General features: G+C 42.5%; 4 protein-coding genes across 4 annotated transcripts; all 4 read left to right on the top strand.

Moving 5' to 3' along the window:
• Positions 1-3,283: 3,283 nt before the first annotated feature.
• Positions 3,284-4,243, top strand: LOC310795013 (olfactory receptor 10H2-like; the record flags this gene model as incomplete). Its single annotated transcript, XM_083657035.1, has 1 exon — positions 3,284-4,243. The coding sequence occupies one exon, from the start codon at positions 3,284-3,286 to the stop codon at positions 4,241-4,243; it is 960 nt and encodes a 319-aa protein (XP_083513161.1).
• Positions 4,244-8,323: 4,080 nt separating this feature from the next.
• On the top strand, positions 8,324-9,283 carry LOC310795014 (olfactory receptor 10H2-like; the record flags this gene model as incomplete). Its single annotated transcript, XM_083657036.1, has 1 exon — positions 8,324-9,283. The coding sequence occupies one exon, from the start codon at positions 8,324-8,326 to the stop codon at positions 9,281-9,283; it is 960 nt and encodes a 319-aa protein (XP_083513162.1).
• A 4,146-nt stretch (positions 9,284-13,429) lies between these two features.
• Positions 13,430-14,389, top strand: LOC310795015 (olfactory receptor 10H2-like; the record flags this gene model as incomplete). The annotated part of the gene is made up of 1 exon (XM_083657037.1): positions 13,430-14,389. The coding sequence occupies one exon, from the start codon at positions 13,430-13,432 to the stop codon at positions 14,387-14,389; it is 960 nt and encodes a 319-aa protein (XP_083513163.1).
• Positions 14,390-19,057: 4,668 nt separating this feature from the next.
• On the top strand, positions 19,058-20,731 carry LOC310795016 (olfactory receptor 10H2-like; the record flags this gene model as incomplete). Its single annotated transcript, XM_083657038.1, has 2 exons — positions 19,058-19,823; positions 20,598-20,731. 2 exons carry the CDS (start codon positions 19,058-19,060, stop codon positions 20,729-20,731), a joined length of 900 nt encoding a protein of 299 aa, XP_083513164.1.
• Between the last annotated feature and the right edge of the window lie 3,239 nt (positions 20,732-23,970).

Here is a 23,970-nt window from a genome sequence, read left to right on the forward strand (position 1 = left end):
TGGGGTTAGGATCTGGGAGAGGTTAGGTTTAGGAGTGGGGGCTGGGAGGGCCTGGTTAGCTCTAGGTGGTCCACTGACACGCTGCACGCTGCCTCGCTCAGCTGGTTCTGCTTGCGGGCTATCGGCATTGCGGGCTGCCGGCACATAGATGCGGCACCGTGGTAATTGGGTTAGGCTTTACACTCACTGTTGGTTTCACTTGCATGATGGTTCAAAATTTGTTGTTTATTCTTCTTCACTTTAAACCGAAAGGCATCTTTGTTTTCGGTTGGTTACCAAGGTTGGACCTTCCAGCATGGTGCAGCCTGGTTAATTGCTCTCTAGGGATGAAGATAATGACCTGTTGCCACTTAAATTGTGATTATTCTACATTAATGTAAGATTAAAAAATAAAACATACAGCACCACGTCCCTGGGGTTCTCATTAAAGTGTTTTTCAGCATCACATCAGTGGACTGGAACTAAACCTCCAGATTCTAATCAAAAGAATCAAACATTTGTTTTCCTAAACCTCTCCTGAGGCCAAGTGACCATTAGGACATAATTGGCTGTATCAAGCTTGGCCATACTCAAGGCACCAAGGTATACACCAAGGATATCATGCAGAGGTGAGCATTACTGTAGGGAGGACAGCAGGTCTAATGACAACAACATTTCAACAACCTGACATCATTCATGGTCTACTGTGTACTAGGGATCATTAAGGAATTAACAATACTACTACTTATCATATCGGTCCTGCTTATCGATCCGCTACTTTAACGGTACTCTTATTGATTCTTTGTATTATTTTAATTTATTTAAGCATTTTTATTTATTGTCAGAAAAAAGTGTCAGATGCAACGTCAGGGGCCTTTTGGGACCCTCAGGGGCCAAAGGGGCCCTGAGGCTGAGGCCCGCGGCCCCTCAGAGGGTCACAGACCTCATGTTGAATACCTGCAGCACTGTGTGTGTGTGTGTGTGTGTGTGTCTGTGTGTGTGTGTGTGTGTGTGTGTGTGTGTGTGTGTGTGTGGGTGTGTGTGTGGGTGTGGGTGTGTGTGTGGGTGTGTGTCTGTGTGTGTGTGTGTGTGTGTGTGTGTGTGTGGGTGTCTGTGTGTGTATGCGTATGTACAGTATGTGTCTGTATGCGTATGTATGCATGTGTGTATTGGGTGAATGTAGGCACATTGTAAAGCGCTTTGGATAAAAACGCTTTACAATGTGCCTATATAAATGATTATGAGATTGAGAACGTTTTATTATGATTATGAGATTGAGAACGTAGCTGGTCATCAGCAATGGGCAGTATGCAATATGTAATATATCATAGATACGCACACAGAGACAGAGTTGGCAAGAGTAACAGCTGAGAACCAGGAGTTGCTCAGATCGAAAGCTGAACGAGAGGCCCAAAGGGCAGTAGAGGACACCGATCATCAGAAACCCTTAGGCAAGGCTTTTGGGATGAAGTCAGCTTCTTCCACATATGGTCCCCAGGTGACGCCTACATTCCACTAGGTCCGTGTTCAGTCCGTCTGCACATCGGAGCCGATACGTTTCCACTCTAATCATTGTGTCAACTCCCACCTACTCCGCTGCGTTGCGTGTCTACTCCGTCCCAGCTCCGACGATCCGGAGCTCTCCGAAAAAAATACGCAAGGGTTTTATTTTTTCACGGATGACGGAGCAAAGCTGCAGCAAGTTGGGCGGAGCCAGGCATGGAGTCAACAGGGCAGAGGTGTTTACAGCATTCAATATCAAGCCAGAGGACAAACATGTATGAGGAAAAGTTCGTCATTGAAGTGGAAAACCACAAAATAATTTATGACACGACCCATCCTTTTTACAAGGACAACACCAAGCAAGTCCACCCCTCCTCTGCTTCTCCAGTTGGGAACAATGATCTTCTTCCTGTTTGTCGTTGTATTTATCCCACATACAAATTGTCTCGCACAATTTCACCGCGAGAACTTGTCGGTCTCGTCACTCCAGCTGTCTGGCGGAGCGGAGCAGTGATGTGCTCTGCACGCAGCCGGTTAGTGTTGGCGGAGCACAGAGCACGGAGCAAAACCGGAGAACAGCCGCAACGCAACGCAAATGCAACCAGTGCAATCCCGGCGTCACCCAGAAAGCTGACTTATACCCTCATGAAAGGGCTTACCCTACCGACACTCTCAGTGACAGAGGACGTGACACCACTAAACTGAGAGTTTCTAGGGAGCTGGCTGGATCCGGAGGCCGTGAATAAGTGAGGGAACAGGTCCTCTGGGGCAAAGGGGCCTCAGGGGCCAAAGGGGCCATCAGGTTGAGCCCCGCAGCCTGTCAGAGGGTCGTGAACCGTAGGTTCAATCCTGACGGCCTTTAGAAGGACCATGGACCTCATGTTGAATGCCTGCGGCACTGTGTGTATGTGTGTGTGCCCAGCCTCTCTGTCACCACATGTCTGTCGGTCACACCCTCCCATCCATTCCCTCCCATGTTAAAAATACCGTGTTCGAACCCGGATGGCGAAAAATCTACAAAAGATATCGGAAAGTTGAACACACGCGATGGATTCCTCACCCAGCTTAACGATGGAATGGCGTCTCTCCGTGTGAGCATGTGGGAGGAGATGTGTGCTGAAAAAGATACCTGCCTCAAATTGCTCCTCGAGGGACTAATAAAGTATTTTGAATTGAATTGAACAGAACATACTATGACTGAATAAAATAATTATGTTTGCTCCCCAAACCCATTTTTCAGTTATTTTGCTCCAATGTAAACTTCAGAGTTCAGACAGTGAAAAGTTAGCAGTAAGAAAGAATCCAAAAGTGCCTGAGTCAGAGTTGTTTAGGCTGGATGAATATGTGATGCACTAGCACCAGGCTAGTCCACCAGCCCCCCCATGGCGTCGGGGGCCAGACCGTCACGCAGAACCAAATGAAATGTGAGTTCACGTGATGGGCTGGTTTACCAGGCTAGTGATGCACAGGTACCTGTGGGACTGGCCTGAAAAGGTATAAAGCAGCGGACATCGCTGCTCTCTACAGGTAGGGAGGGAGGAGTACAGCTGTGTACATGACAGCAGATTAGAACGTTAGATTGTGTGAAACATGTAAACTTGTGTCATGTATACTCTTTCTTTTGGGGGGGGGGGGGGGGCATCGGACCCTGGATCTTCTGTGTGGGTAGGGGAGTGAATTGTCATTTTGGGTCTCACGTTTGTTAATCTCCTTTACACTTGATGATCATCTCTAAAGCATTAAGCCAAATGATTTAATTATGTTCACACTAATTATTGGTTTGTGAACTACTCCAAAGATAATGGACAATGTTACTGTATCTTTCATTCTTGGGGGTTATGCACATTTTGGACATTTGAAATACTTGTATTTTATAATAATAGCATTGTTGTACATTGCAGTTGTTTTTTCCAACACAGCAATCCTTGCAGTTATTTGGACGAATAGAAGCTTACATGAACCTATGTATCTGTTTCTGTGCAGCCTGTTTGTAAATGAACTGTATCGTTCTGCAGCGATTTTTCCATTCCTTCTGGTTCAGCTGATCTCTGACACTCACACAGTTTCTGTCCCATGGTGTTTTTTGCAGATGTTCTGTCTATACTCATATTCAAATACGCAATTTCTCACTTTAGCCTTCATGTCTTATGACCGATACCTTGCTATCTGTCATCCTCTACAATATAATACACACATGACATCTAACAAGGTGGCTGTATTTATTGTTGTGACATGGTTGTACGCTTCTCTCCTAACCCTGATCAATCTATCCTTGAGTCGGCGTTTGACACTGTGTGGAAACTTCATAAATGATTGGAAGTGTGCCAACTATCTCATCGTCAAGCTGGCATGCTCACGCTCTGACACCAGAGTCAATAACATTTTTGGTCTCTTTAACCTTTGTCTAACCATCTTAGTCCCTCTAATTCCCGTCCTTTTTTCTTACATGAAGATTCTTCACATTTGTTTTGCTGGTTCAAAAGAGACCAGGCAGAAAGCTCTTAGTACCTGCGCTCCTCAGCTGGTTTCCCTTCTCTGCTATTCCTTTGCTTGCTGCTTTTTGATAGGTTTCAAAAGAATTGACATGAGGAGTTGGCCCCATGTGTTGAAATTTGGTTTATTTGTGTATGCTCAGACATGGATTAATGTTTTAATGCTTTTAAATCCTATCATGTATGGAATGGGGCTGTCCAAAATACGAGTCATATGTAAAAGTCTGGTCTATTGTTACATACTGGCTCGTTCCAGGGTTCCTGTGTAAGTGTGATAAGTCTGGAAGACTACTGGAAACCAAATTTGTAAATACAAATACTATTTTGTAGTCTTGAAAAGTGTGTGTGGCCCAGTATCATTTTCTTTATTTGGGTTGTGGTCTGGTGAAATAAAAGTTCAGTAAATTCAGAGAATTTAAACAAAATATGAATATGTTGGCTTCTTTTTTTTTTTCTCTCTCATTTTCTAGGGTGAGTGTAGCCAGTGTAAATAAATACAACATAATTTCATGTTTTTCTTCTTTCTGTATTTTCCCTATAATTAATCCATGCTTCTTTCCAGTTAACTTGACACATACATCTGATAGATGCACCTGGCAAGGGGGAGGCCAGGCTTTACTGTGCAATATGCCCTAACCCGACATATTACACACTACATCTTCTAAATGCAACTGGGATACATCATCAGTGATGTAACCTGGGGCCGTTGGGTGTTTCGGGTCTCACAACATCATACACACTCGCCCAGGTGACCCAGCCGAGGCTAATTACACCTCGGCTTGTATCCCAGCAGCAGCCACTCACTGATCTGACCACTTAATCTTCCTCTGCAATGTTGCCAGCGGACGGGTCCAAGAAACCCCAATCCACTGCTGTGGAACTACTCCGCAGGGACTGGAACATCAGTGCATGGAGAGTTGAGGCATTGTGGTTCTCCCGGCTGGGCTTCTCCTTCGACAGTTTAATAGAAACTTAAAAGTTCCTTTCAAGGTAATTAGGAAATTACAGATTTTTATTTATTTATTCCACTTCTTGTATAATATCTTACCATCTCCCATGTTTACAATGAGATGTCAAACTATTAATAACCATGTTCATATTATTTTATAGTAATCATTCTAATCAAAATATACCCAAAGTCAGATTTTTACATGGACCTATGTATATGTTACTGTGCAGCCTGTTGTTTGTAAATGAACTGTATGGTTCAGTGTTGTTTCCATTCCTTCTCCTTCAGATAATCTCTGACACTCACAGTTTCTGCTTCATGATGTTTCTGTTTGTTTACTTTTATGCATGTGCTGAGTTTTGCCACTTAGCCCTCATGTCTGATGACAGCTACCTTCTTATCTGTTGTCCTCCACAATATAATACACATGTACACGCATGCACATGCGGGCGCATGCACACACACACACACACACACACACACACACACACACACACACACACACACACACACACACACACACACACACACACACACACACACACACACACACACACACACACACACACACATTTCTAAATAAACACATATCCTTGATATAGGCCCAAAATACCCTGCGCCCCACCCAATATTCATACCGTTTATGACCATTTATGACAATGAAACGATGAAGAAACCTAATTGACCCGAAATGGTCTAGGACTGCACAAGGACAATGCGGGCGAGAAAGGTTGTGTGATTTTTTAAGACTTTTTTTTAATACTTAATCACCCTGATGTGGTTATTTTGTTGATTTGTAGTCATTTGTTCATAAATTCTATTATTTTGCTTAGACCTCTGTTCCACAGTTTGATAATGCCTTCACCACTGCTGTGAAATAAATTTGATTTTGAAACAGTCGTCTTTCTTGTGTTGTTATTTAGCCTTTCAGAGGCTAGGCTATTGCATGTTAAATCAACACATTTCATTAAACCTACAACAAGACCAATTTTAGGTGGTGACCTGACAATCTGTCCCAAATATTCCTATTTTCATATTATGGCCATGACGCACAAACACATGCACACCTGCTAATTCAGCACCATGGACAGTGGCGGTGCGGGTAGCTTTGATGAGGGCAAGGCAACAGGAACAATGACAAACCAGAGTGTTCAGTCGTCACCAATTTATTTTGAAGGACTTCCAAAAAGGTGAAAACGGCTTTTAAGGCTTACAACAAAATAAATACTTTAAATACAAAATAAACAAAAAATGTCTAAACAGACTTGGTCAAGCTTGATGTAATCAGACAGCTTTAAGTTGGCTCCCAACAACAAACTACAGTTGGGACAGAGCATCCAGCATAGTGCCCCCAACCTCTCTCCTTCAGGTCTGAGTACAGACTGTTTAAATGCAGGCCTCAACCCAGCCCCCACTCCCAGGACTATGCCCTTTTACAGCCCAGGGTGGCATGAAGTTCCACCTCAGCACAGGTACACTTTTAGACACACATCAACATATCACAGGTGCACATACAATGTACAATCCCATATACATTTCTGAACACAATTACTCTCAAGCAATAATCTTATCAAAAGTTAAAACCCTCTACAAAATACATTGGTAGCAGCAAATTACCTCAGTCACCCCATACATATGGTTTATGGAGGTATGTATGATCTGTATAAGTTATGTGATGCATTTACCTGTATTTAATAAATGTTTAGTTCTGTATCAATGTTCTATGTCTCTGTGTTGTTTGTAACTTGAAAGAGGTTAACTCTGTGTTGCAGTCTCAAGGTGGTGGAATCGACAATGCTCACAAACATTTTGTGTTAGCCTAGCTAGCATAGGCCTCTCCAAATGTCTGGTGGGGTCAGGACTGCCATGTTGGCAATGGTTAACCAAACATATAGAACCTGTCAAATGAAATGTGCATTTGAATGGGCACTGTTTACACTGAGGTTCAAATATAACAAAAGTTTCAAATATTAATATAACAAAGCATACACCTTTAACTATGAGTAAAGATTTAATGAAGAGGAAGAACACAAGACAAGAAAACACTGTGCGATGTCCATGATGAGTCACATCGTCACACACCCCCACCCGTCAAGATCTGTCCTTCATCTATCCTTCCTGGACAGGAAGTGAGCCACTGTCCTTTCCAGGGCGGTACTTCACTTTGAGCCTGTAGGGCTGCAAGGACAGATACCAGCTTGCCATTCTGTCATTTGAGTCTTTCATGTTGTGAATCCACTGAAGGGCACGATGATCAGTTTCTAAGAGGAATTCTTGCCCAAGGAGATAGTATCTGAGTGTATCTACAGCCCATTTGATGGCCAGACTCTCTTTTTCAATAGTGGAATATCGAGTCTCCCTTGGAAAGAGTTTACGGCTGATGTACAGCATGGCCTCCTATTGCCCTCCTCACCTTGCAACAACACTGCCCCCAGACCCCCAGATGAATATGTGATGGACAGATAAAGACGTTTGAAGCAGAGTTGTTTAGGCTGGATGAATGTGATGCACTAGCCTGGTAAACCAGCCCGTCACGTGAACTCACATTTCATTTGGTTCTCTGTGACGGTCTGGCCCCGAAACCAGTGGGGAGGTTAGCAGAAGCAGCAGAGCGGAAGAGCCAATCAGCGACTCCGCTGTGATTGACAGCGCAAGTTGGCCAATCAGGAACGCCACTAGCACTGCACTAACAAAACAGTAAAGGCCGCCTCCTTGCCTTATCGTCTCAAGGAGTCATGTCAGCGTTTGTCTAGTTTAAACAGCCATAAAGTGCAGTTATTGCAGAAATAGACTCAATAACAACAATTAAACAAGTACAGGAGTATCGGCGCAACCGCAGAGTTTCTCGGCGGAAAATATGTTTTTGCCATTCTCCCAAGTGGATTTGGGTTTGATTGGATCCAACGCTGATTGGCTGAAGGAGTTGTCTGTCAAGGCAACTACGCCCGCCCATGCTCCCGCCCCTGCTAAAATCCCCCCATGGCGTCGGGGCCAGACCGTCATGGAGAACCAAATGAAATGTGAGTTCACGTGACGGGCTGGTTTACCAGGCTAGTGATGCACAGGTAGCTGTGGGACTGGCCTGAAAAGGTATAAAGCAGCGGACATCGCTGCTCTCTACAGGTAGGGAGGGAGGAGTACAGCTGTGTACATGACAGCAGATTAGAACGTTAGATTGTGTGAAACATGTAAACTTGTGTCATGTATACTCTTTCTTTTGGGGGGGGGGGGGGGGGGGCATCGGATCCTGGATCTTCTGTGTGGGTAGGGGAGTGAATTGTCATTTTGGGTCTCACGTTTGTTAATCTCCTTTACACTTGATGATCATCTCTAAAGCATTAAGCCAAATGATTTAATTATGTTCACACTAATTCTTGGTTTGTGAACTACTCAAAAGATAATGGACAATGTTACTGTATCTTTCATTCTTGGGGGTTATGCACATTTTGGACATTTGAAATACTTGTATTTTATAATAATAGCATTGTTGTACATTGCAGTTGTTTTTTCCAACACAGCAATCCTTGCGGTTATTTGGACGAATAGAAGCTTACATGAACCTATGTATCTGTTTCTGTGCAGCCTGTTTGTAAATGAACTGTATCGTTCTGCAGCGATTTTTCCATTCCTTCTGGTTCAGCTGATCTCTGACACTCACACAGTTTCTGTCCCATGGTGTTTTTTGCAGATGTTCTGTCTATACTCATATTCAAATACGCAATTTCTCACTTTAGCCTTCATGTCTTATGACCGATACCTTGCTATCTGTCATCCTCTACAATATAATACACACATGACATCTAACAAGGTGGCTGTATTTATTGTTGTGACATGGTTGTACGCTTCTCTCCTAACCCTGATCAATCTATCCTTGAGTCGGCGTTTGACACTGTGTGGAAACTTCATAAATGATTGGAAGTGTGCCAACTATCTCATCGTCAAGCTGGCATGCTCACGCTCTGACACCAGAGTCAATAACATTTTTGGTCTCTTTAACCTTTGTCTAACCATCTTAGTCCCTCTAATTCCCGTCCTTTTTTCTTACATGAAGATTCTTCACATTTGTTTTGCTGGTTCAAAAGAGACCAGGCAGAAAGCTCTTAGTACCTGCGCTCCTCAGCTGGTTTCCCTTCTCTGCTATTCCTTTGCTTGCTGCTTTTTGATAGGTTTCAAAAGAATTGACATGAGGAGTTGGCCCCATGTGTTGAAATTTGGTTTATTTGTGTATGCTCAGACATGGATTAATGTTTTAATGCTTTTAAATCCTATCATGTATGGAATGGGGCTGTCCAAAATACGAGTCATATGTAAAAGTCTGGTCTATTGTTACATACTGGCTCGTTCCAGGGTTCCTGTGTAAGTGTGATAAGTCTGGAAGACTACTGGAAACCAAATTTGTAAATACAAATACTATTTTGTAGTCTTGAAAAGTGTGTGTGGCCCAGTATCATTTTCTTTATTTGGGTTGTGGTCTGGTGAAATAAAAGTTCAGTAAATTCACAGAATTTAAACAAAATATGAATATGTTGGCTTCTTTTTTTTTTCTCTCTCTCATTTTCTAGGGTGAGTGTAGCCAGTGTAAATAAATACAACATAATTTCATGTTTTTCTTCTTTCTGTATTTTCCCTATAATTAATCCATGCTTCTTTCCAGTTAACTTGACACATACATCTGATAGATGCACCTGGCAAGGGGGAGGCCAGGCTTTACTGTGCAATATGCCCTAACCCGACATATTACACACTACATCTTCTAAATGCAACTGGGATACATCATCAGTGATGTAACCTGGGGTCGTTGGGTGTTTGGGGTCTCACAACATCATACACACTCGCCCAGGTGACCCAGCCGAGGCTAATTACACCTCGGCTTGTATCCCAGCAGCAGCCACTCACTGATCTGACCACTTAATCTTCCTCTGCAATGTTGCCAGCGGACGGGTCCAAGAAACCCCAATCCACTGCTGTGGAACTACTCCGCAGGGACTGGAACATCAGTGCATGGAGAGTTGAGGCATTGTGGTTCTCCCGGCCGGGCTTCTCCTTCGACAGTTTAATAGAAACTTAAAAGTTCCTTTCAAGGTAATTAGGAAATTACAGATTTTTATTTATTTATTCCACTTCTTGTATAATATCTTACCATCTCCCATGTTTACAATGAGATGTCAAACTATTAATAACCATGTTCATATTATTTTATAGTAATCATTCTAATCAAAATATACCCAAAGTCAGATTTTTACATGGACCTACCGGTATGTATCTGTTACTGTGCAGCCTGTTGTTTGTAAATGAACTGTATGGTTCAGTGTTGTTTCCATTCCTTCTCCTTCAGATAATCTCTGACACTCACAGTTTCTGCTTCATGATGTTTCTGTTTGTTTACTCTTATGCATGTGCTGAGTTTTGCCACTTAGCCCTCATGTCTGATGACAGCTACCTTCTTATCTGTTGTCCTCCACAATATAATACACATGTACACGCATGCACATGCGGGCGCATGCACACACACACACACACACACACACACACACACACACACACACACACACACACACACACACACACACACACACACACACACAGACACACACACACACACACACACACACACACACACACACACACACACACACACACACACACACACACACACACACACACACACACACGTACATTTCTAAATACACACATATCCTTGATATAGGCCCAAAATACCCTGCGCCCCAGCCAATATTCATACCGTTTATGACCATTTATGACAATGAAACGATGAAGAAACCTAATTGACCCGAAATGATCTAGGACTGCACAAGGACAATGCGGGCGAGAAAAGTTGTGTGATTTTTTAAGACTTTTTTTTAATACTTAATCACCCTGATGTGGTTATTTTGTTGATTTGTAGTCATTTGTTCATAAATTCTATTATTTTGCTTAGACCTCTGTTCCACAGTTTGATAATGCCTTCACCACTGCTGTGAAATAAATTTGATTTTGAAACAGTCGTCTTTCTTGTGTTGTTATTTAGCCTTTCAGAGGCTAGGCTATTGCATGTTAAATCAACACATTTCATTAAACCTACAACAAGACCAATTTTAGGTGGTGACCTGACAATCTGTCCCAAATATTCCTATTTTCATATTATGGCCATGACGCACAAACACATGCACACCTGCTAATTCAGCACCATGGACAGTGGCGATGCGGGTAGCTTTGATGAGGGCAAGGCAACAGGAACAATGACAAACCAGAGTGTTCAGTCGTCACCAATTTATTTTGAAGGACTTCCAAAAAGGTGAAAACGGCTTTTAAGGCTTACAACAAAATAAATACTTTAAATACAAAATAAACAAAAAATGTCTAAACAGACTTGGTCAAGCTTGATGTAATCAGACAGCTTTAAGTTGGCTCCCAACAACAAACTACAGTTGGGACAGAGCATCCAGCATAGTGCCCCCAACCTCTCTCCTTCAGGTCTGAGTATAGACTGTTTAAATGCAGGCCTCAACCCAGCCCCCACTCCCAGGACTATGCCCTTTTACAGCCCAGGGTGGCATGAAGTTCCACCTCAGCACAGGTACACTTTTAGACACACATCAACATATCACAGGTGCACATACAATGTACAATCCCATATACATTTCTGAACACAATTACTCTCAAGCAATAATCTTATCAAAAGTTAAAACCCTCTACAAAATACATTGGTAGCAGCAAATTACCTCAGTCACCCCATACATATGGTTTATGGAGGTATGTATGATCTGTATAAGTTACATGATGCATTTACCTGTATTTAATAAATGTTTAGTTCTGTATCAATGTTCTATGTATCTGTGTTGTTTGTAACTTGAAAGAGGTTAACTCTGTGTTGCAGTCTCAAGGTGGTGGAATCGACAATGCTCACAAACATTTTGTGTTAGCCTAGCTAGCATAGGCCTCTCCAAATGTCTGGTGGGGTCAGGACTGCCATGTTGGCAATGGTTAACCAAACATATAGAACCTGTCAAATGAAATGTGCATTTGAATGGGCACTGTTTACACTGAGGTTCAAATACATCAAAAGTTTCAAATATTAATATAACAAAGCATACACCTTTAACTATGAGTAAAGATTTAATGAAGAGGAAGAACACAAGACAAGAAAACACTGTGCGATGTCCATGATGAGTCACATCGTCACACACCCCCACCCCTCAAGATCTGTCCTTCATCTATCCTTCCTGGACAGGAAGTGAGCCACTGTCCTTTCCAGGGCGGTACTTCACTTTGAGCCTGTAGGGCTGCAAGGACAGATACCAGTTTGCCATTCTGTCATTTGAGTCTTTCATGTTGTGAATCCACTGAAGGGCACGATGATCAGTTTCTAAGAGGAATTCTTGCCCAAGGAGATAGTATCTGAGTGTATCTACAGCCCATTTGATGGCCAGACTCTCTTTTTCAATAGTGGAATATCGAGTCTCCGTTGGAAAGAGTTTACGGCTGATGTACAGCACTGGCCTCCTATTGCCCTCCTCACCTTGCAACAACACTGCCCCCAGACCCCCAGATGAATATGTGATGGACAGATAAAGACGTTTGAAGCAGAGTTGTTTAGGCTGGATGAATGTGATGCACTAGCCTGGTAAACCAGCCCGTCACGTGAACTCACATTTCATTTGGTTCTCTGTGACGGTCTGGCCCCGAAACCAGTGGGGGGGGTTTAGCAGAAGCAGCAGAGCGGAAGAGCCAATCAGCGACTCCGCTGTGATTGACAGCGCAAGTTGGCCAATCAGGAACGCCACTAGCACTGCACTAACAAAACAGTAAAGGCCGCCTCCTTGCCTTATCGTCTCAAGGAGTCATGTCAGCGTTTGTCTAGTTTAAACAGCCATAAAGTGCAGTTATTGCAGAAATAGACTCAATAACAACAATTAAACAAGTACAGGAGTATCGGCGCAACCGCAGAGTTTCTCGGCGGAAAATATGTTTTTGCCATTCTCCCAAGTGGATTTGGGTTTGATTGGATCCAACGCTGATTGGCTGAAGGAGTTGTCTGTCAAGGCAACTACGCCCGCCCATGCTCCCGCCCCTGCTAAAATCCCCCCATGGCGTCGGGGCCAGACCGTCATGGAGAACCAAATGAAATGTGAGTTCACGTGATGGGCTGGTTTACCAGGCTAGTGATGCACAGGTACCTGTGGGACTGGCCTGAAAAGGTATAAAGCAGCGGACATCGCTGCTCTCTACAGGTAGGGAGGGAGGAGTACAGCTGTGTACATGACAGCAGATTAGAACGTTAGATTGTGTGAAACATGTAAACTTGTGTCATGTATACTCTTTCTTTTGGGGGGGGGGGGGGGGGCATCGGACCCTGGATCTTCTGTGTGGGTAGGGGAGTGAATTGTCATTTTGGGTCTCACGTTTGTTAATCTCCTTTACACTTGATGATCATCTCTAAAGCATTAAGCCAAATGATTTAATTATGTTCACACTAATTATTGGTTTGTGAACTACTCCAAAGATAATGGACAATGTTACTGTATCTTTCATTCTTGGGGGTTATGCACATTTTGGACATTTGAAATACTTGTATTTTATAATAATAGCATTGTTGTACATTGCAGTTGTTTTTTCCAACACAGCAATCCTTGCGGTTATTTGGACGAATAGAAGCTTACATGAACCTATGTATCTGTTTCTGTGCAGCCTGTTTGTAAATGAACTGTATCGTTCTGCAGCAATTTTTCCATTCCTTCTGGTTCAGCTGATCTCTGACACTCACACAGTTTCTGTCCCATGGTGTTTTTTGCAGATGTTCTGTCTATACTCATATTCAAATACGCAATTTCTCACTTTAGCCTTCATGTCTTATGACCGATACCTTGCTATCTGTCATTCTCTACAATATAATACACACATGACATCTAACAAGGTGGCTGTATTTATTGTTGTGACATGGTTGTACGCTTCTCTCCTAACCCTGATCAATCTATCCTTGAGTCAGCGTTTGACACTGTGTGGAAACTTCATAAATGATTGGAAGTGTGCCAACTATCTCATCGTCAAGCTGGCATGCTCACGCTCTGACACCAGAGTCAATAACATTTTTGGTCTCTTTAACCTTTGTCTAACCATCTTAGTCCCTCTAATTCCCGTCCTTTTTTCTTACATGAAGATTCTTTACATTTGTTTTGCTGGTTCAAAAGAGACCAGGCAGAAAGCTCTTAGTACCTGCGCTCCTCAGCTGGTTTCCCTTCTCTGCTATTCCTTTGCTTGCTGCTTTTTGATAGGTTTCAAAAGAATTGACATGAGGAATTGGCCCCATGTGTTGAAATATGGTTTATTTGTGTATGCTCAGACATGGATTAATGTTTTAATGCTTTTAAATCCTATCATGTATGGAATGGGGCTGTCCAAAATACGAGTCATATGTAAAAGTCTGGTCTATTGTTACATACTGGCTCGTTCCAGGGTTCCTGTGTAAGTGTGATAAGTCTGGAAGACTATACTGGAAACCAAATTTGTAAATACAAATAGTATTTTGTAGTCTTGAAAAGTGTGTGTGGCCCACTATCATTTTCTTTATTTGGGTTGTGGTCTGGTGAAATAAAAGTTCAGTAAATTCACAGAATTTAAACAAAATATGAATATGTTGGCTAACTTTTTTTTAATTTCTCTTTTCTCATTTTCTAGGGTGAGTGTAGCCAGTGTAAATAAATACAACATAATTTCATGTTTTTCTTCTTTCTGTATTTTCCCTATAATTAATCCATGCTTATTTCCAGTTAACTTGACACATACATCTGATAGATGCACCTGGCAAGGGGGAGGCCAGGCTTTACTGTGCAATATGCCCTAACCCGACATATTACACACTACATCTTCTAAATGCAACTGGGATACATCATCAGTGATGTAACCTGGGGTCGTTGGGTGTTTCGGGTCTCACAACATCAAACACACTCGCCCAGGTGACCCAGCCGAGGCTAATTACACCTCGGCTTGTATCCCAACAGCAGCCACTCATGGATCTGACCACTTAATCTTCCTCTACAATGTTGCTAGTGGACGGGTCCAAGAAGCCCCAATCCACTGCTGTGGAACTACTCCGCAGGGACTGGAACATCATGCATGGAGAGTTGAGGCATTGTGGTTCTCCCGGCCAGGCTTCTCCTTCGACAGTTTAATAGAAACTTAAAAGTTCCTTTCAAGGTAATTAGGAAATTACAGTTTTTTATTTATTTATTTCACTTCTTGTATAATATCTTACCATCTCCCATGTTTACAATGAGATGTCAAACTATTAATAACCATGTTCATATTATTTTATAGTAATCATTCTAATCAAAATATACCCAAAGTCAGATTTTTACATGGACCTATGTATCTGTTACTGTGCAGCCTGTTGTTTGTAAATGAACTGTATGGTTCAGTGTTAGTAGTAGTAGTAGTAGTTTATTTAACACAATGTAAAATCCACATAAAAAAGCTTCAAATGAAGACAGTTTACATACATTAACACATGCCGAGGATTAAGTACACAATAAAGCCAAAGGCTTATTTCCATTGTGATCCTCTAGGGGTGCGGGGCTTGGGGAAGGGGGATAGGGGGGTGATGCCAAGACTGGCAGGTCCAACAAGCTACAATACACTATTAACAATTTTACGCGTACAAATGACATAAAGACAGCATTTCAATACAAAAAGTAATTAATTCACTTCACAACATTCCAATACAATAATTCATTTACATAATATGCAATAAAACAAAACAAAAAAAAAACATACAGCATAACTCGACACAATACAGGTTGCGCCAGATCCCTACTCTGACAGACCATTTGCTAGCCACTTCTTTGTGGCCCGTCTAAAACCTCCCTCCTCTTCAATAAGTTTCAGAGACACAGGGAGCTTATTCCACTCGGAATAAGTGTGTTGTTTCCATTCCTTCTCCTTCAGATAATCTCTGACACTCACAGTTTCTGCTTCATGATGTTTCTGTTTGTTTACTCTTATGCATGTGCTGAGTTTTGCCACTTAGCCCTCATGTCTGATGACAGCTACCTTGCTATCTGTTGTCCTCCACAATATAATACACATGTACACGCATGCACAGACACACACACACACACACACACACACACACACACACACACACACACACACACACACACACACACGCACACACACACGCACACACACATGCTCACACACACACACACACACACACACACACACACACACACACACACACACACACACACGCTAACACACACACACACACACACACACACACACACACACACACACACACACACACACACACACATTTCTAAATACACACATATCCTTGATATAAGCCCAAAATACCCTGCGCCCCAGCCAATATTCATACCGTTTATGACCATTTATGACAATGAAACGATGAAGAAACCTAATTGACCCGAAATGGTCTAGGACTGCACAAGGACAATGCGGGCGGGAAAAGTTGTGTGATTTTTTAAGACTTTTTTTTAATACTTAATCACCCTGATGTGGTTATTTTGTTGATTTGTACTAATTTGTTCATAAATTCTATTATTATGCTTAGACCTCTGTTCCACAGTTTGATAATGCCTTCACCACTGCTGTGAAATAAATTTGATTTTGAAACAGTCGTCTTTCTTGTGTTGTTATTTAGCCTTTCGGAGGCTAGGCTATTGCATGTTAAATCAACACATTTCATTAAACCTACAACAAGACCAATTTTAGGTGGTGACCTGACAATCTGTCCCAAATATTCCTATTTTCATATTATGGCCATGACGCACAAACACATGCACACCTGCTAATTCAGCACCATGGACAGTGGCGGTGCGGGTAGCTTTGATGAGGGCAAGGCAACAGGAATGACAAACCAGAGTGTTTAGTCTTCACCAATTTATTTTGAAGGACTTCCAAAAAGGTGAAAACGGCTTTTAAGGCTTACAACAAAATAAATACTTTAAATACAAAATAAACAAAAAATGTCTAAACAGACTTGGTCGCTTGATGTAATCAGACAGCTTTAAGTTGGCTCCCAACAACAAACTACAGTTGGGACAGAGCATCCAGCATAGTGCCCCCAACCTCTCTCCTTCAGGTCTGAGTACAGACTGTTTAAATGCAGGCCTCAACCCAGCCCCCACTCCCAGGACTATGCCCTTTTACAGCCCAGGGTGGCATGAAGTTCCACCTCAGCACAGGTACACTTTTAGACACACATCAACATATCACAGGTGCACATACAATGTACAATCCCATATACATTTCTGAACACAATTACTCTCAAGCAATAATCTTATCAAAAGTTAAAACCCTCTACAAAATACATTGGTAGCAGCAAATTACCTCAGTCACCCCATACATATGGTTTATGGAGGTATGTATGATCTGTATAAGTTACATGATGCATTTACCTGTATTTAATAAATGTTTAGTTCTGTATCAATGTTCTATGTCTCTGTGTTGTTTGTAACTTGAAAGAGGTTAACTCTGTGTTGCAGTCTCAAGGTGGTGGAATCGACAATGCTCACAAACATTTTGTGTTAGCCTAGCTAGCATAGGCCTCTCCAAATGTCTGGTGGGGTCAGGACTGCCATGTTGGCAATGGTTAACCAAACATATAGAACCTGTCAAATGAAATGTGCATTTGAATGGGCACTGTTTACACTGAGGTTCAAATATATCAAAAGTTTCAAATATTAATATAACAAAGCATACACCTTTAACTATGAGTAAAGATTTAATGAAGAGGAAGAACACAAGACAAGAAAACACTGTGCGATGTCCATGATGAGTCACATCGTCACACACCCCCACCCGTCAAGATCTGTCCTTCATCTATCCTTCCTGGACAGGAAGTGAGCCACTGTCCTTTCCAGGGCGGTACTTCACTTTGAGCCTGTAGGGCTGCAAGGACAGATACCAGCTTGCCATTCTGTCATTTGAGTCTTTCATGTTGTGAATCCACTGAAGGGCACGATGATCAGTTTCTAAGAGGAATTCTTGCCCAAGGAGATAGTATCTGAGTGTATCTACAGCCCATTTGATGGCCAGACTCTCTTTTTCAATAGTGGAATATCGAGTCTCCCTTGGAAAGAGTTTACGGCTGATGTACAGCACTGGCCTCCTATTGCCCTCCTCACCTTGCAACAACACTGCCCCCAGACCCCCAGATGAATATGTGATGGACAGATAAAGACGTTTGAAGCAGAGTTGTTTAGGCTGGATGAATGTGATGCACTAGCCTGGTAAACCAGCCCGTCACGTGAACTCACATTTCATTTGGTTCTCTGTGACGGTCTGGCCCCGAAACCAGTGGGGGGGGTTTAGCAGAAGCAGCAGAGCGGAAGAGCCAATCAGCGACTCCGCTGTGATTGACAGCGCAAGTTGGCCAATCAGGAACGCCACTAGCACTGCACTAACAAAACAGTAAAGGCCGCCTCCTTGCCTTATCGTCTCAAGGAGTCATGTCAGCGTTTGTCTAGTTTAAACAGCCATAAAGTGCAGTTATTGCAGAAATAGACTCAATAACAACAATTAAACAAGTACAGGAGTATCGGCGCAACCGCAGAGTTTCTCGGCGGAAAATATGTTTTTGCCATTCTCCCAAGTGGATTTGGGTTTGATTGGATCCAACGCTGATTGGCTGAAGGAGTTGTCTGTCAAGGCAACTACGCCCGCCCATGCTCCCGCCCCTGCTAAAATCCCCCCATGGCGTCGGGGCCAGACCGTCACGGAGAACCAAATGAAATGTGAGTTCACGTGATGGGCTGGTTTACCAGGCTAGTGATGCACAGGTACCTGTGGGACTGGCCTGAAAAGGTATAAAGCAGCGGACATCGCTGCTCTCTACAGGTAGGGAGGGAGGAGTACAGCTGTGTACATGACAGCAGATTAGAACGTTAGATTGTGTGAAACATGTAAACTTGTGTCATGTATACTCTTTCTTTTGGGGGGGGGGGGGGGGCATCGGATCCTGGATCTTCTGTGTGGGTAGGGGAGTGAATTGTCATTTTGGGTCTCATGTTTGTTAATCTCCTTTACACTTGATGATCATCTCTAAAGCATTAAGCCAAATGATTTAATTATGTTCACACTAATTATTGGTTTGTGAACTACTCCAAAGATAATGGACAATGTTACTGTATCTTTCATTCTTGGGGGTTATGCACATTTTGGACATTTGAAATACTTGTATTTTATAATAATAGCATTGTTGTACATTGCAGTTGTTTTTTCCAACACAGCAATCCTTGCGGTTATTTGGACGAATAGAAGCTTACATGAACCTATGTATCTGTTTCTGTGCAGCCTGTTTGTAAATGAACTGTATCGTTCTGCAGCGATTTTTCCATTCCTTCTGGTTCAGCTGATCTCTGACACTCACACAGTTTCTGTCCCATGGTGTTTTTTGCAGATGTTCTGTCTATACTCATATTCAAATACGCAATTTCTCACTTTAACCTTCATGTCTTATGACCGATACCTTGCTATCTGTCATCCTCTACAATATAATACACACATGACATCTAACAAGGTGGCTGTATTTATTGTTGTGACATGGTTGTACGCTTCTCTCCTAACCCTGATCAATCTATCCTTGAGTCGGCGTTTGACACTGTGTGGAAACTTCATAAATGATTGGAAGTGTGCCAACTATCTCATCGTCAAGCTGGCATGCTCACGCTCTGACACCAGAGTCAATAACATTTTTGGTCTCTTTAACCTTTGTCTAACCATCTTAGTCCCTCTAATTCCCGTCCTTTTTTCTTACATGAAGATTCTTCACATTTGTTTTGCTGGTTCAAAAGAGACCAGGCAGAAAGCTCTTAGTACCTGCGCTCCTCAGCTGGTTTCCCTTCTCTGCTATTCCTTTGCTTGCTGCTTTTTGATAGGTTTCAAAAGAATTGACATGAGGAGTTGGCCCCATGTGTTGAAATTTGGTTTATTTGTGTATGCTCAGACATGGATTAATGTTTTAATGCTTTTAAATCCTATCATGTATGGAATGGGGCTGTCCAAAATAAGAGTCATATGTAAAGGTCTGGTCTATTGTTACATACTGGCTCGTTCCAGGGTTCCTGTGTAAGTGTGATAAGTCTGGAAGACTACTTGAAACCAAATTTGTAAATACAAATACTATTTTGTAGTCTTGAAAAGTGTGTGTGGCCCAGTATCATTTTCTTTATTTGGGCTGTGGTCTGGTGAAATAAAAGTTCAGTAAATTCACAGAATTTAAACAAAATATGAATATGTTGGCTAACTTTTTTTTTTTCTTCTCTTTTCTCATTTTCTAGGGTGAGTGTAGCCAGTGTAAATAAATACAACATAATTTCATGTTTTTCTTCTTTCTGTATTTTCCCTATAATTAATCCATGCTTATTTCCAGTTAACTTGACACATACATCTGATAGATGCACCTGGCAAGGGGGAGGCCAGGCTTTACTGTGCAATATGCCCTAACCCGACATATTACACACTACATCTTCTAAATGCAACTGGGATACATCATCAGTGATGTAACCTGGGGTCGTTGGGTGTTTCGGGTCTCACAACATCATACACACTCGCCCAGGTGACCCAGCCGAGGCTAATTACTCCTCGGCTTGTATCCCAACAGCAGCCACTCACGGATCTGACCACTTAATCTTCCTCTACAATGTTGCTAGTGGACGGGTCCAAGAAGCCCCAATCCACTGCTGTGGAACTACTCTGCAGGGACCAGAACATCAGTGCATGGAGAGTCGAGGCATTGTGGTTCTCCCGGCCAGGCTTCTCCTTCGACAGTTTAATAGAAACTTAAAAGTTCCTTTCAAGGTAATTAGGAAATTACAGTTTTTTATTTATTTATTTCACTTCTTGTATAATATCTTACCATCTCCCATGTTTACAATGAGATGTCAAACTATTAATAACCATGTTCATATTATTTTATAGTAATCATTCTAATCAAAATATACCCAAAGTCAGATTTTTACATGGACCTATGTATCTGTTACTGTGCAGCCTGTTGTTTGTAAATGAACTGTATGGTTCAGTGTTGTTTCCATTCCTTCTCCTTCAGATAATCTCTGACACTCACAGTTTCTGCTTCATGATGTTTCTGTTTGTTTACTCTTATGCATGTGCTGAGTTTTGCCACTTAGCCCTCATGTCTGATGACAGCTACCTTCTTATCTGTTGTCCTCCACAATATAATACACATGTACACGCATGCACACACACACACACACACGCACACGCACACGCACACGCACACGCACACGCACACGCTCACACACACACACACACACACACACGCACACGCACACGCACACGCACACGCACACGCACACGCACACGCTCACACACACACACACACACACACACACACACACACACACACACACACACACACACACACACACACACATTTCTAAATACACCCATATCCTTGATATAAGCCCAAAATACCCTGCGCCCCAGCCAATATTCATACCGTTTATGACCATTTATGACAATGAAACGATGAAGAAACCTAATTGACCCGAAATGGTCTAGGACTGCACAAGGACAATGCGGGCGGGAAAAGTTGTGTGATTTTTTAAGACTTTTTTTAATACTTAATCACCCTGATGTGGTTATTTTGTTGATTTGTAGTAATTTGTTCATAAATTCTATTATTTTGCTTAGACCTCTGTTCCACAGTTTCATAATGCCTTCACCACTGCTGTGAAATAAATTTGATTTTGAAACAGTCGTCTTTCTTGTGTTGTTATTTAGCCTTTCGGAGGCTAGGCTATTGCATGTTAAATCAACACATTTCATTAAACCTACAACAAGACCAATTTTAGGTGGTGACCTGACAATCTGTCCCAAATATTCCTATTTTCATATTATGGCCATGACGCACAAACACATGCACACCTGCTAATTCAGCACCATGGACAGTGGCGATGCGGGTAGCTTTGATGAGGGCAAGGCAACAGGGACAATGACAAACCAGAGTGTTCAGTCGTCACCAATTTATTTAGAAGGACTTCCAAAAAGGTGAAAACGGCTTTTAAGGCTTACAACAAAATAAATACTTTAAATACAAAATAAACAAAAAATGTCTAAACAGACTTGGTCAAGCTTGATGTAATCAGACAGCTTTAAGTTGGCTCCCAACAACAAACTACAGTTGGGACAGAGCATCCAGCATAGTGCCCCCAACCTCTCTCCTTCAGGTCTGAGTATAGACTGTTTAAATGCAGGCCTCAACCCAGCCCCCACTCCCAGGACTATGCCCTTTTACAGCCCAGGGTGGCATGAAGTTCCACCTCAGCACAGGTAAACTTTTAGACACACATCAACATATCACAGGTGCACATACAATGTACAATCCCATATACATTTCTGAACACAATTACTCTCAAGCAATAATCTTATCAACAGTTAAAACCCTCTACAAAATACATTGGTAGCAGCAAATTACCTCAGTCACCCCATAAATATGGTTTATGGAGGTATGTATGATCTGTATAAGTTACATGATGCATTTACCTGTATTTAATAAATGTTTAGTTCTGTATCAATGTTCTATGTATCTGTGTTGTTTGTAACTTGAAAGAGGTTAACTCTGTGTTGCAGTCTCAAGGTGGTGGGATCGACAATGCTCACAAACATTTTGTGTTAGCCTAGCTAGCAGGCCTCTCCAAATGTCTGGTGGGGTCAGGACTGCCATGTTGGCAATGGTTAACCAAACATATAGAACCTGTCAAATGAAATGTGCATTTGAATGGGCACTGTTTACACTGAGGTTCAAATATAACAAAAGTTTCAAATATTAATATAACAAAGCATACACCTTTAACTATGAGTAAAGATTTAATGAAGAGGAAGAACACAAGACAAGAAAACACTGTGCGATGTCCATGATGAGTCACATCGTCACACACCCCCACCCCTCAAGATCTGTCCTTCATCTATCCTTCCTGGACAGGAAGTGAGCCACTGTCCTTTCCAGGGCGGTACTTCACTTTGAGCCTGTAGGGCTGCAAGGACAGATACCAGCTTGCCATTCTGTCATTTGAGTCTTTCATGTTGTGAATCCACTGAAGGGCACGATGATCAGTTTCTAAGAGGAATTCTTGCCCAAGGAGATAGTATCTGAGTGTATCTACAGCCCATTTGATGGCCAGACTCTCTTTTTCAATAGTGGAATATCGAGTCTCCCTTGGAAAGAGTTTATGGCTGATGTACAGCAGTGGCCTCCTATTGCCCTCCTCACCTTGCAACAACACTGCCCCCAGACCCCCAGATGAATATGTGATGGACAGATAAAGACCTTTGAAGCAGAGTTGTTTAGGCTGGATCAATGTGATGCACTAGCCTGGTAAACCAGCCCGTCACGTGAACTCACATTTCATTTGGTTCTCTGTGACGGTCTGGCCCCGAAACCAGTGGGGGGGTTAGCAGAAGCAGCAGAGCGGAAGAGCCAATCAGCGACTCCGCTGTGATTGACAGCGCAAGTTGGCCAATCAGGAACGCCACTAGCACTGCACTAACAAAACAGTAAAGGCCGCCTCCTTGCCTTATCGTCTCAAGGAGTCATGTCAGCGTTTGTCTAGTTTAAACAGCCATAAAGTGCAGTTATTGCAGAAATAGACTCAATAACAACAATTAAACAAGTACAGGAGTATCGGCGCAACCGCAGAGTTTCTCGGCGGAAAATATGTTTTTGCCATTCTCCCAAGTGGATTTGGGTTTGATTGGATCCAACGCTGATTGGCTGAAGGAGTTGTCTGTCAAGGCAACTACGCCCGCCCATGCTCCCGCCCCTGCTAAAATCCCCCCATGGCGTCGGGGCCAGACCGTCATGGAGAACCAAATGAAATGTGAGTTCACGTGATGGGCTGGTTTACCAGGCTAGTGATGCACAGGTAGCTGTGGGACTGGCCTGAAAAGGTATAAAGCAGCAGACATCGCTGCTCTCTACAGGTAGGGAGGGAGGAGTACAGCTGTGTACATGACAGCAGATTAGAACGTTAGATTGTCTGAAACATGTAAACTTGTGTCATG

The sequence above is a fragment of the Poromitra crassiceps genome (assembly GCF_964638095.1).
Source record: "Poromitra crassiceps genome assembly, chromosome: 20".
In the NCBI taxonomy this organism is placed as follows: domain Eukaryota; kingdom Metazoa; phylum Chordata; class Actinopteri; order Beryciformes; family Melamphaidae; genus Poromitra; species Poromitra crassiceps.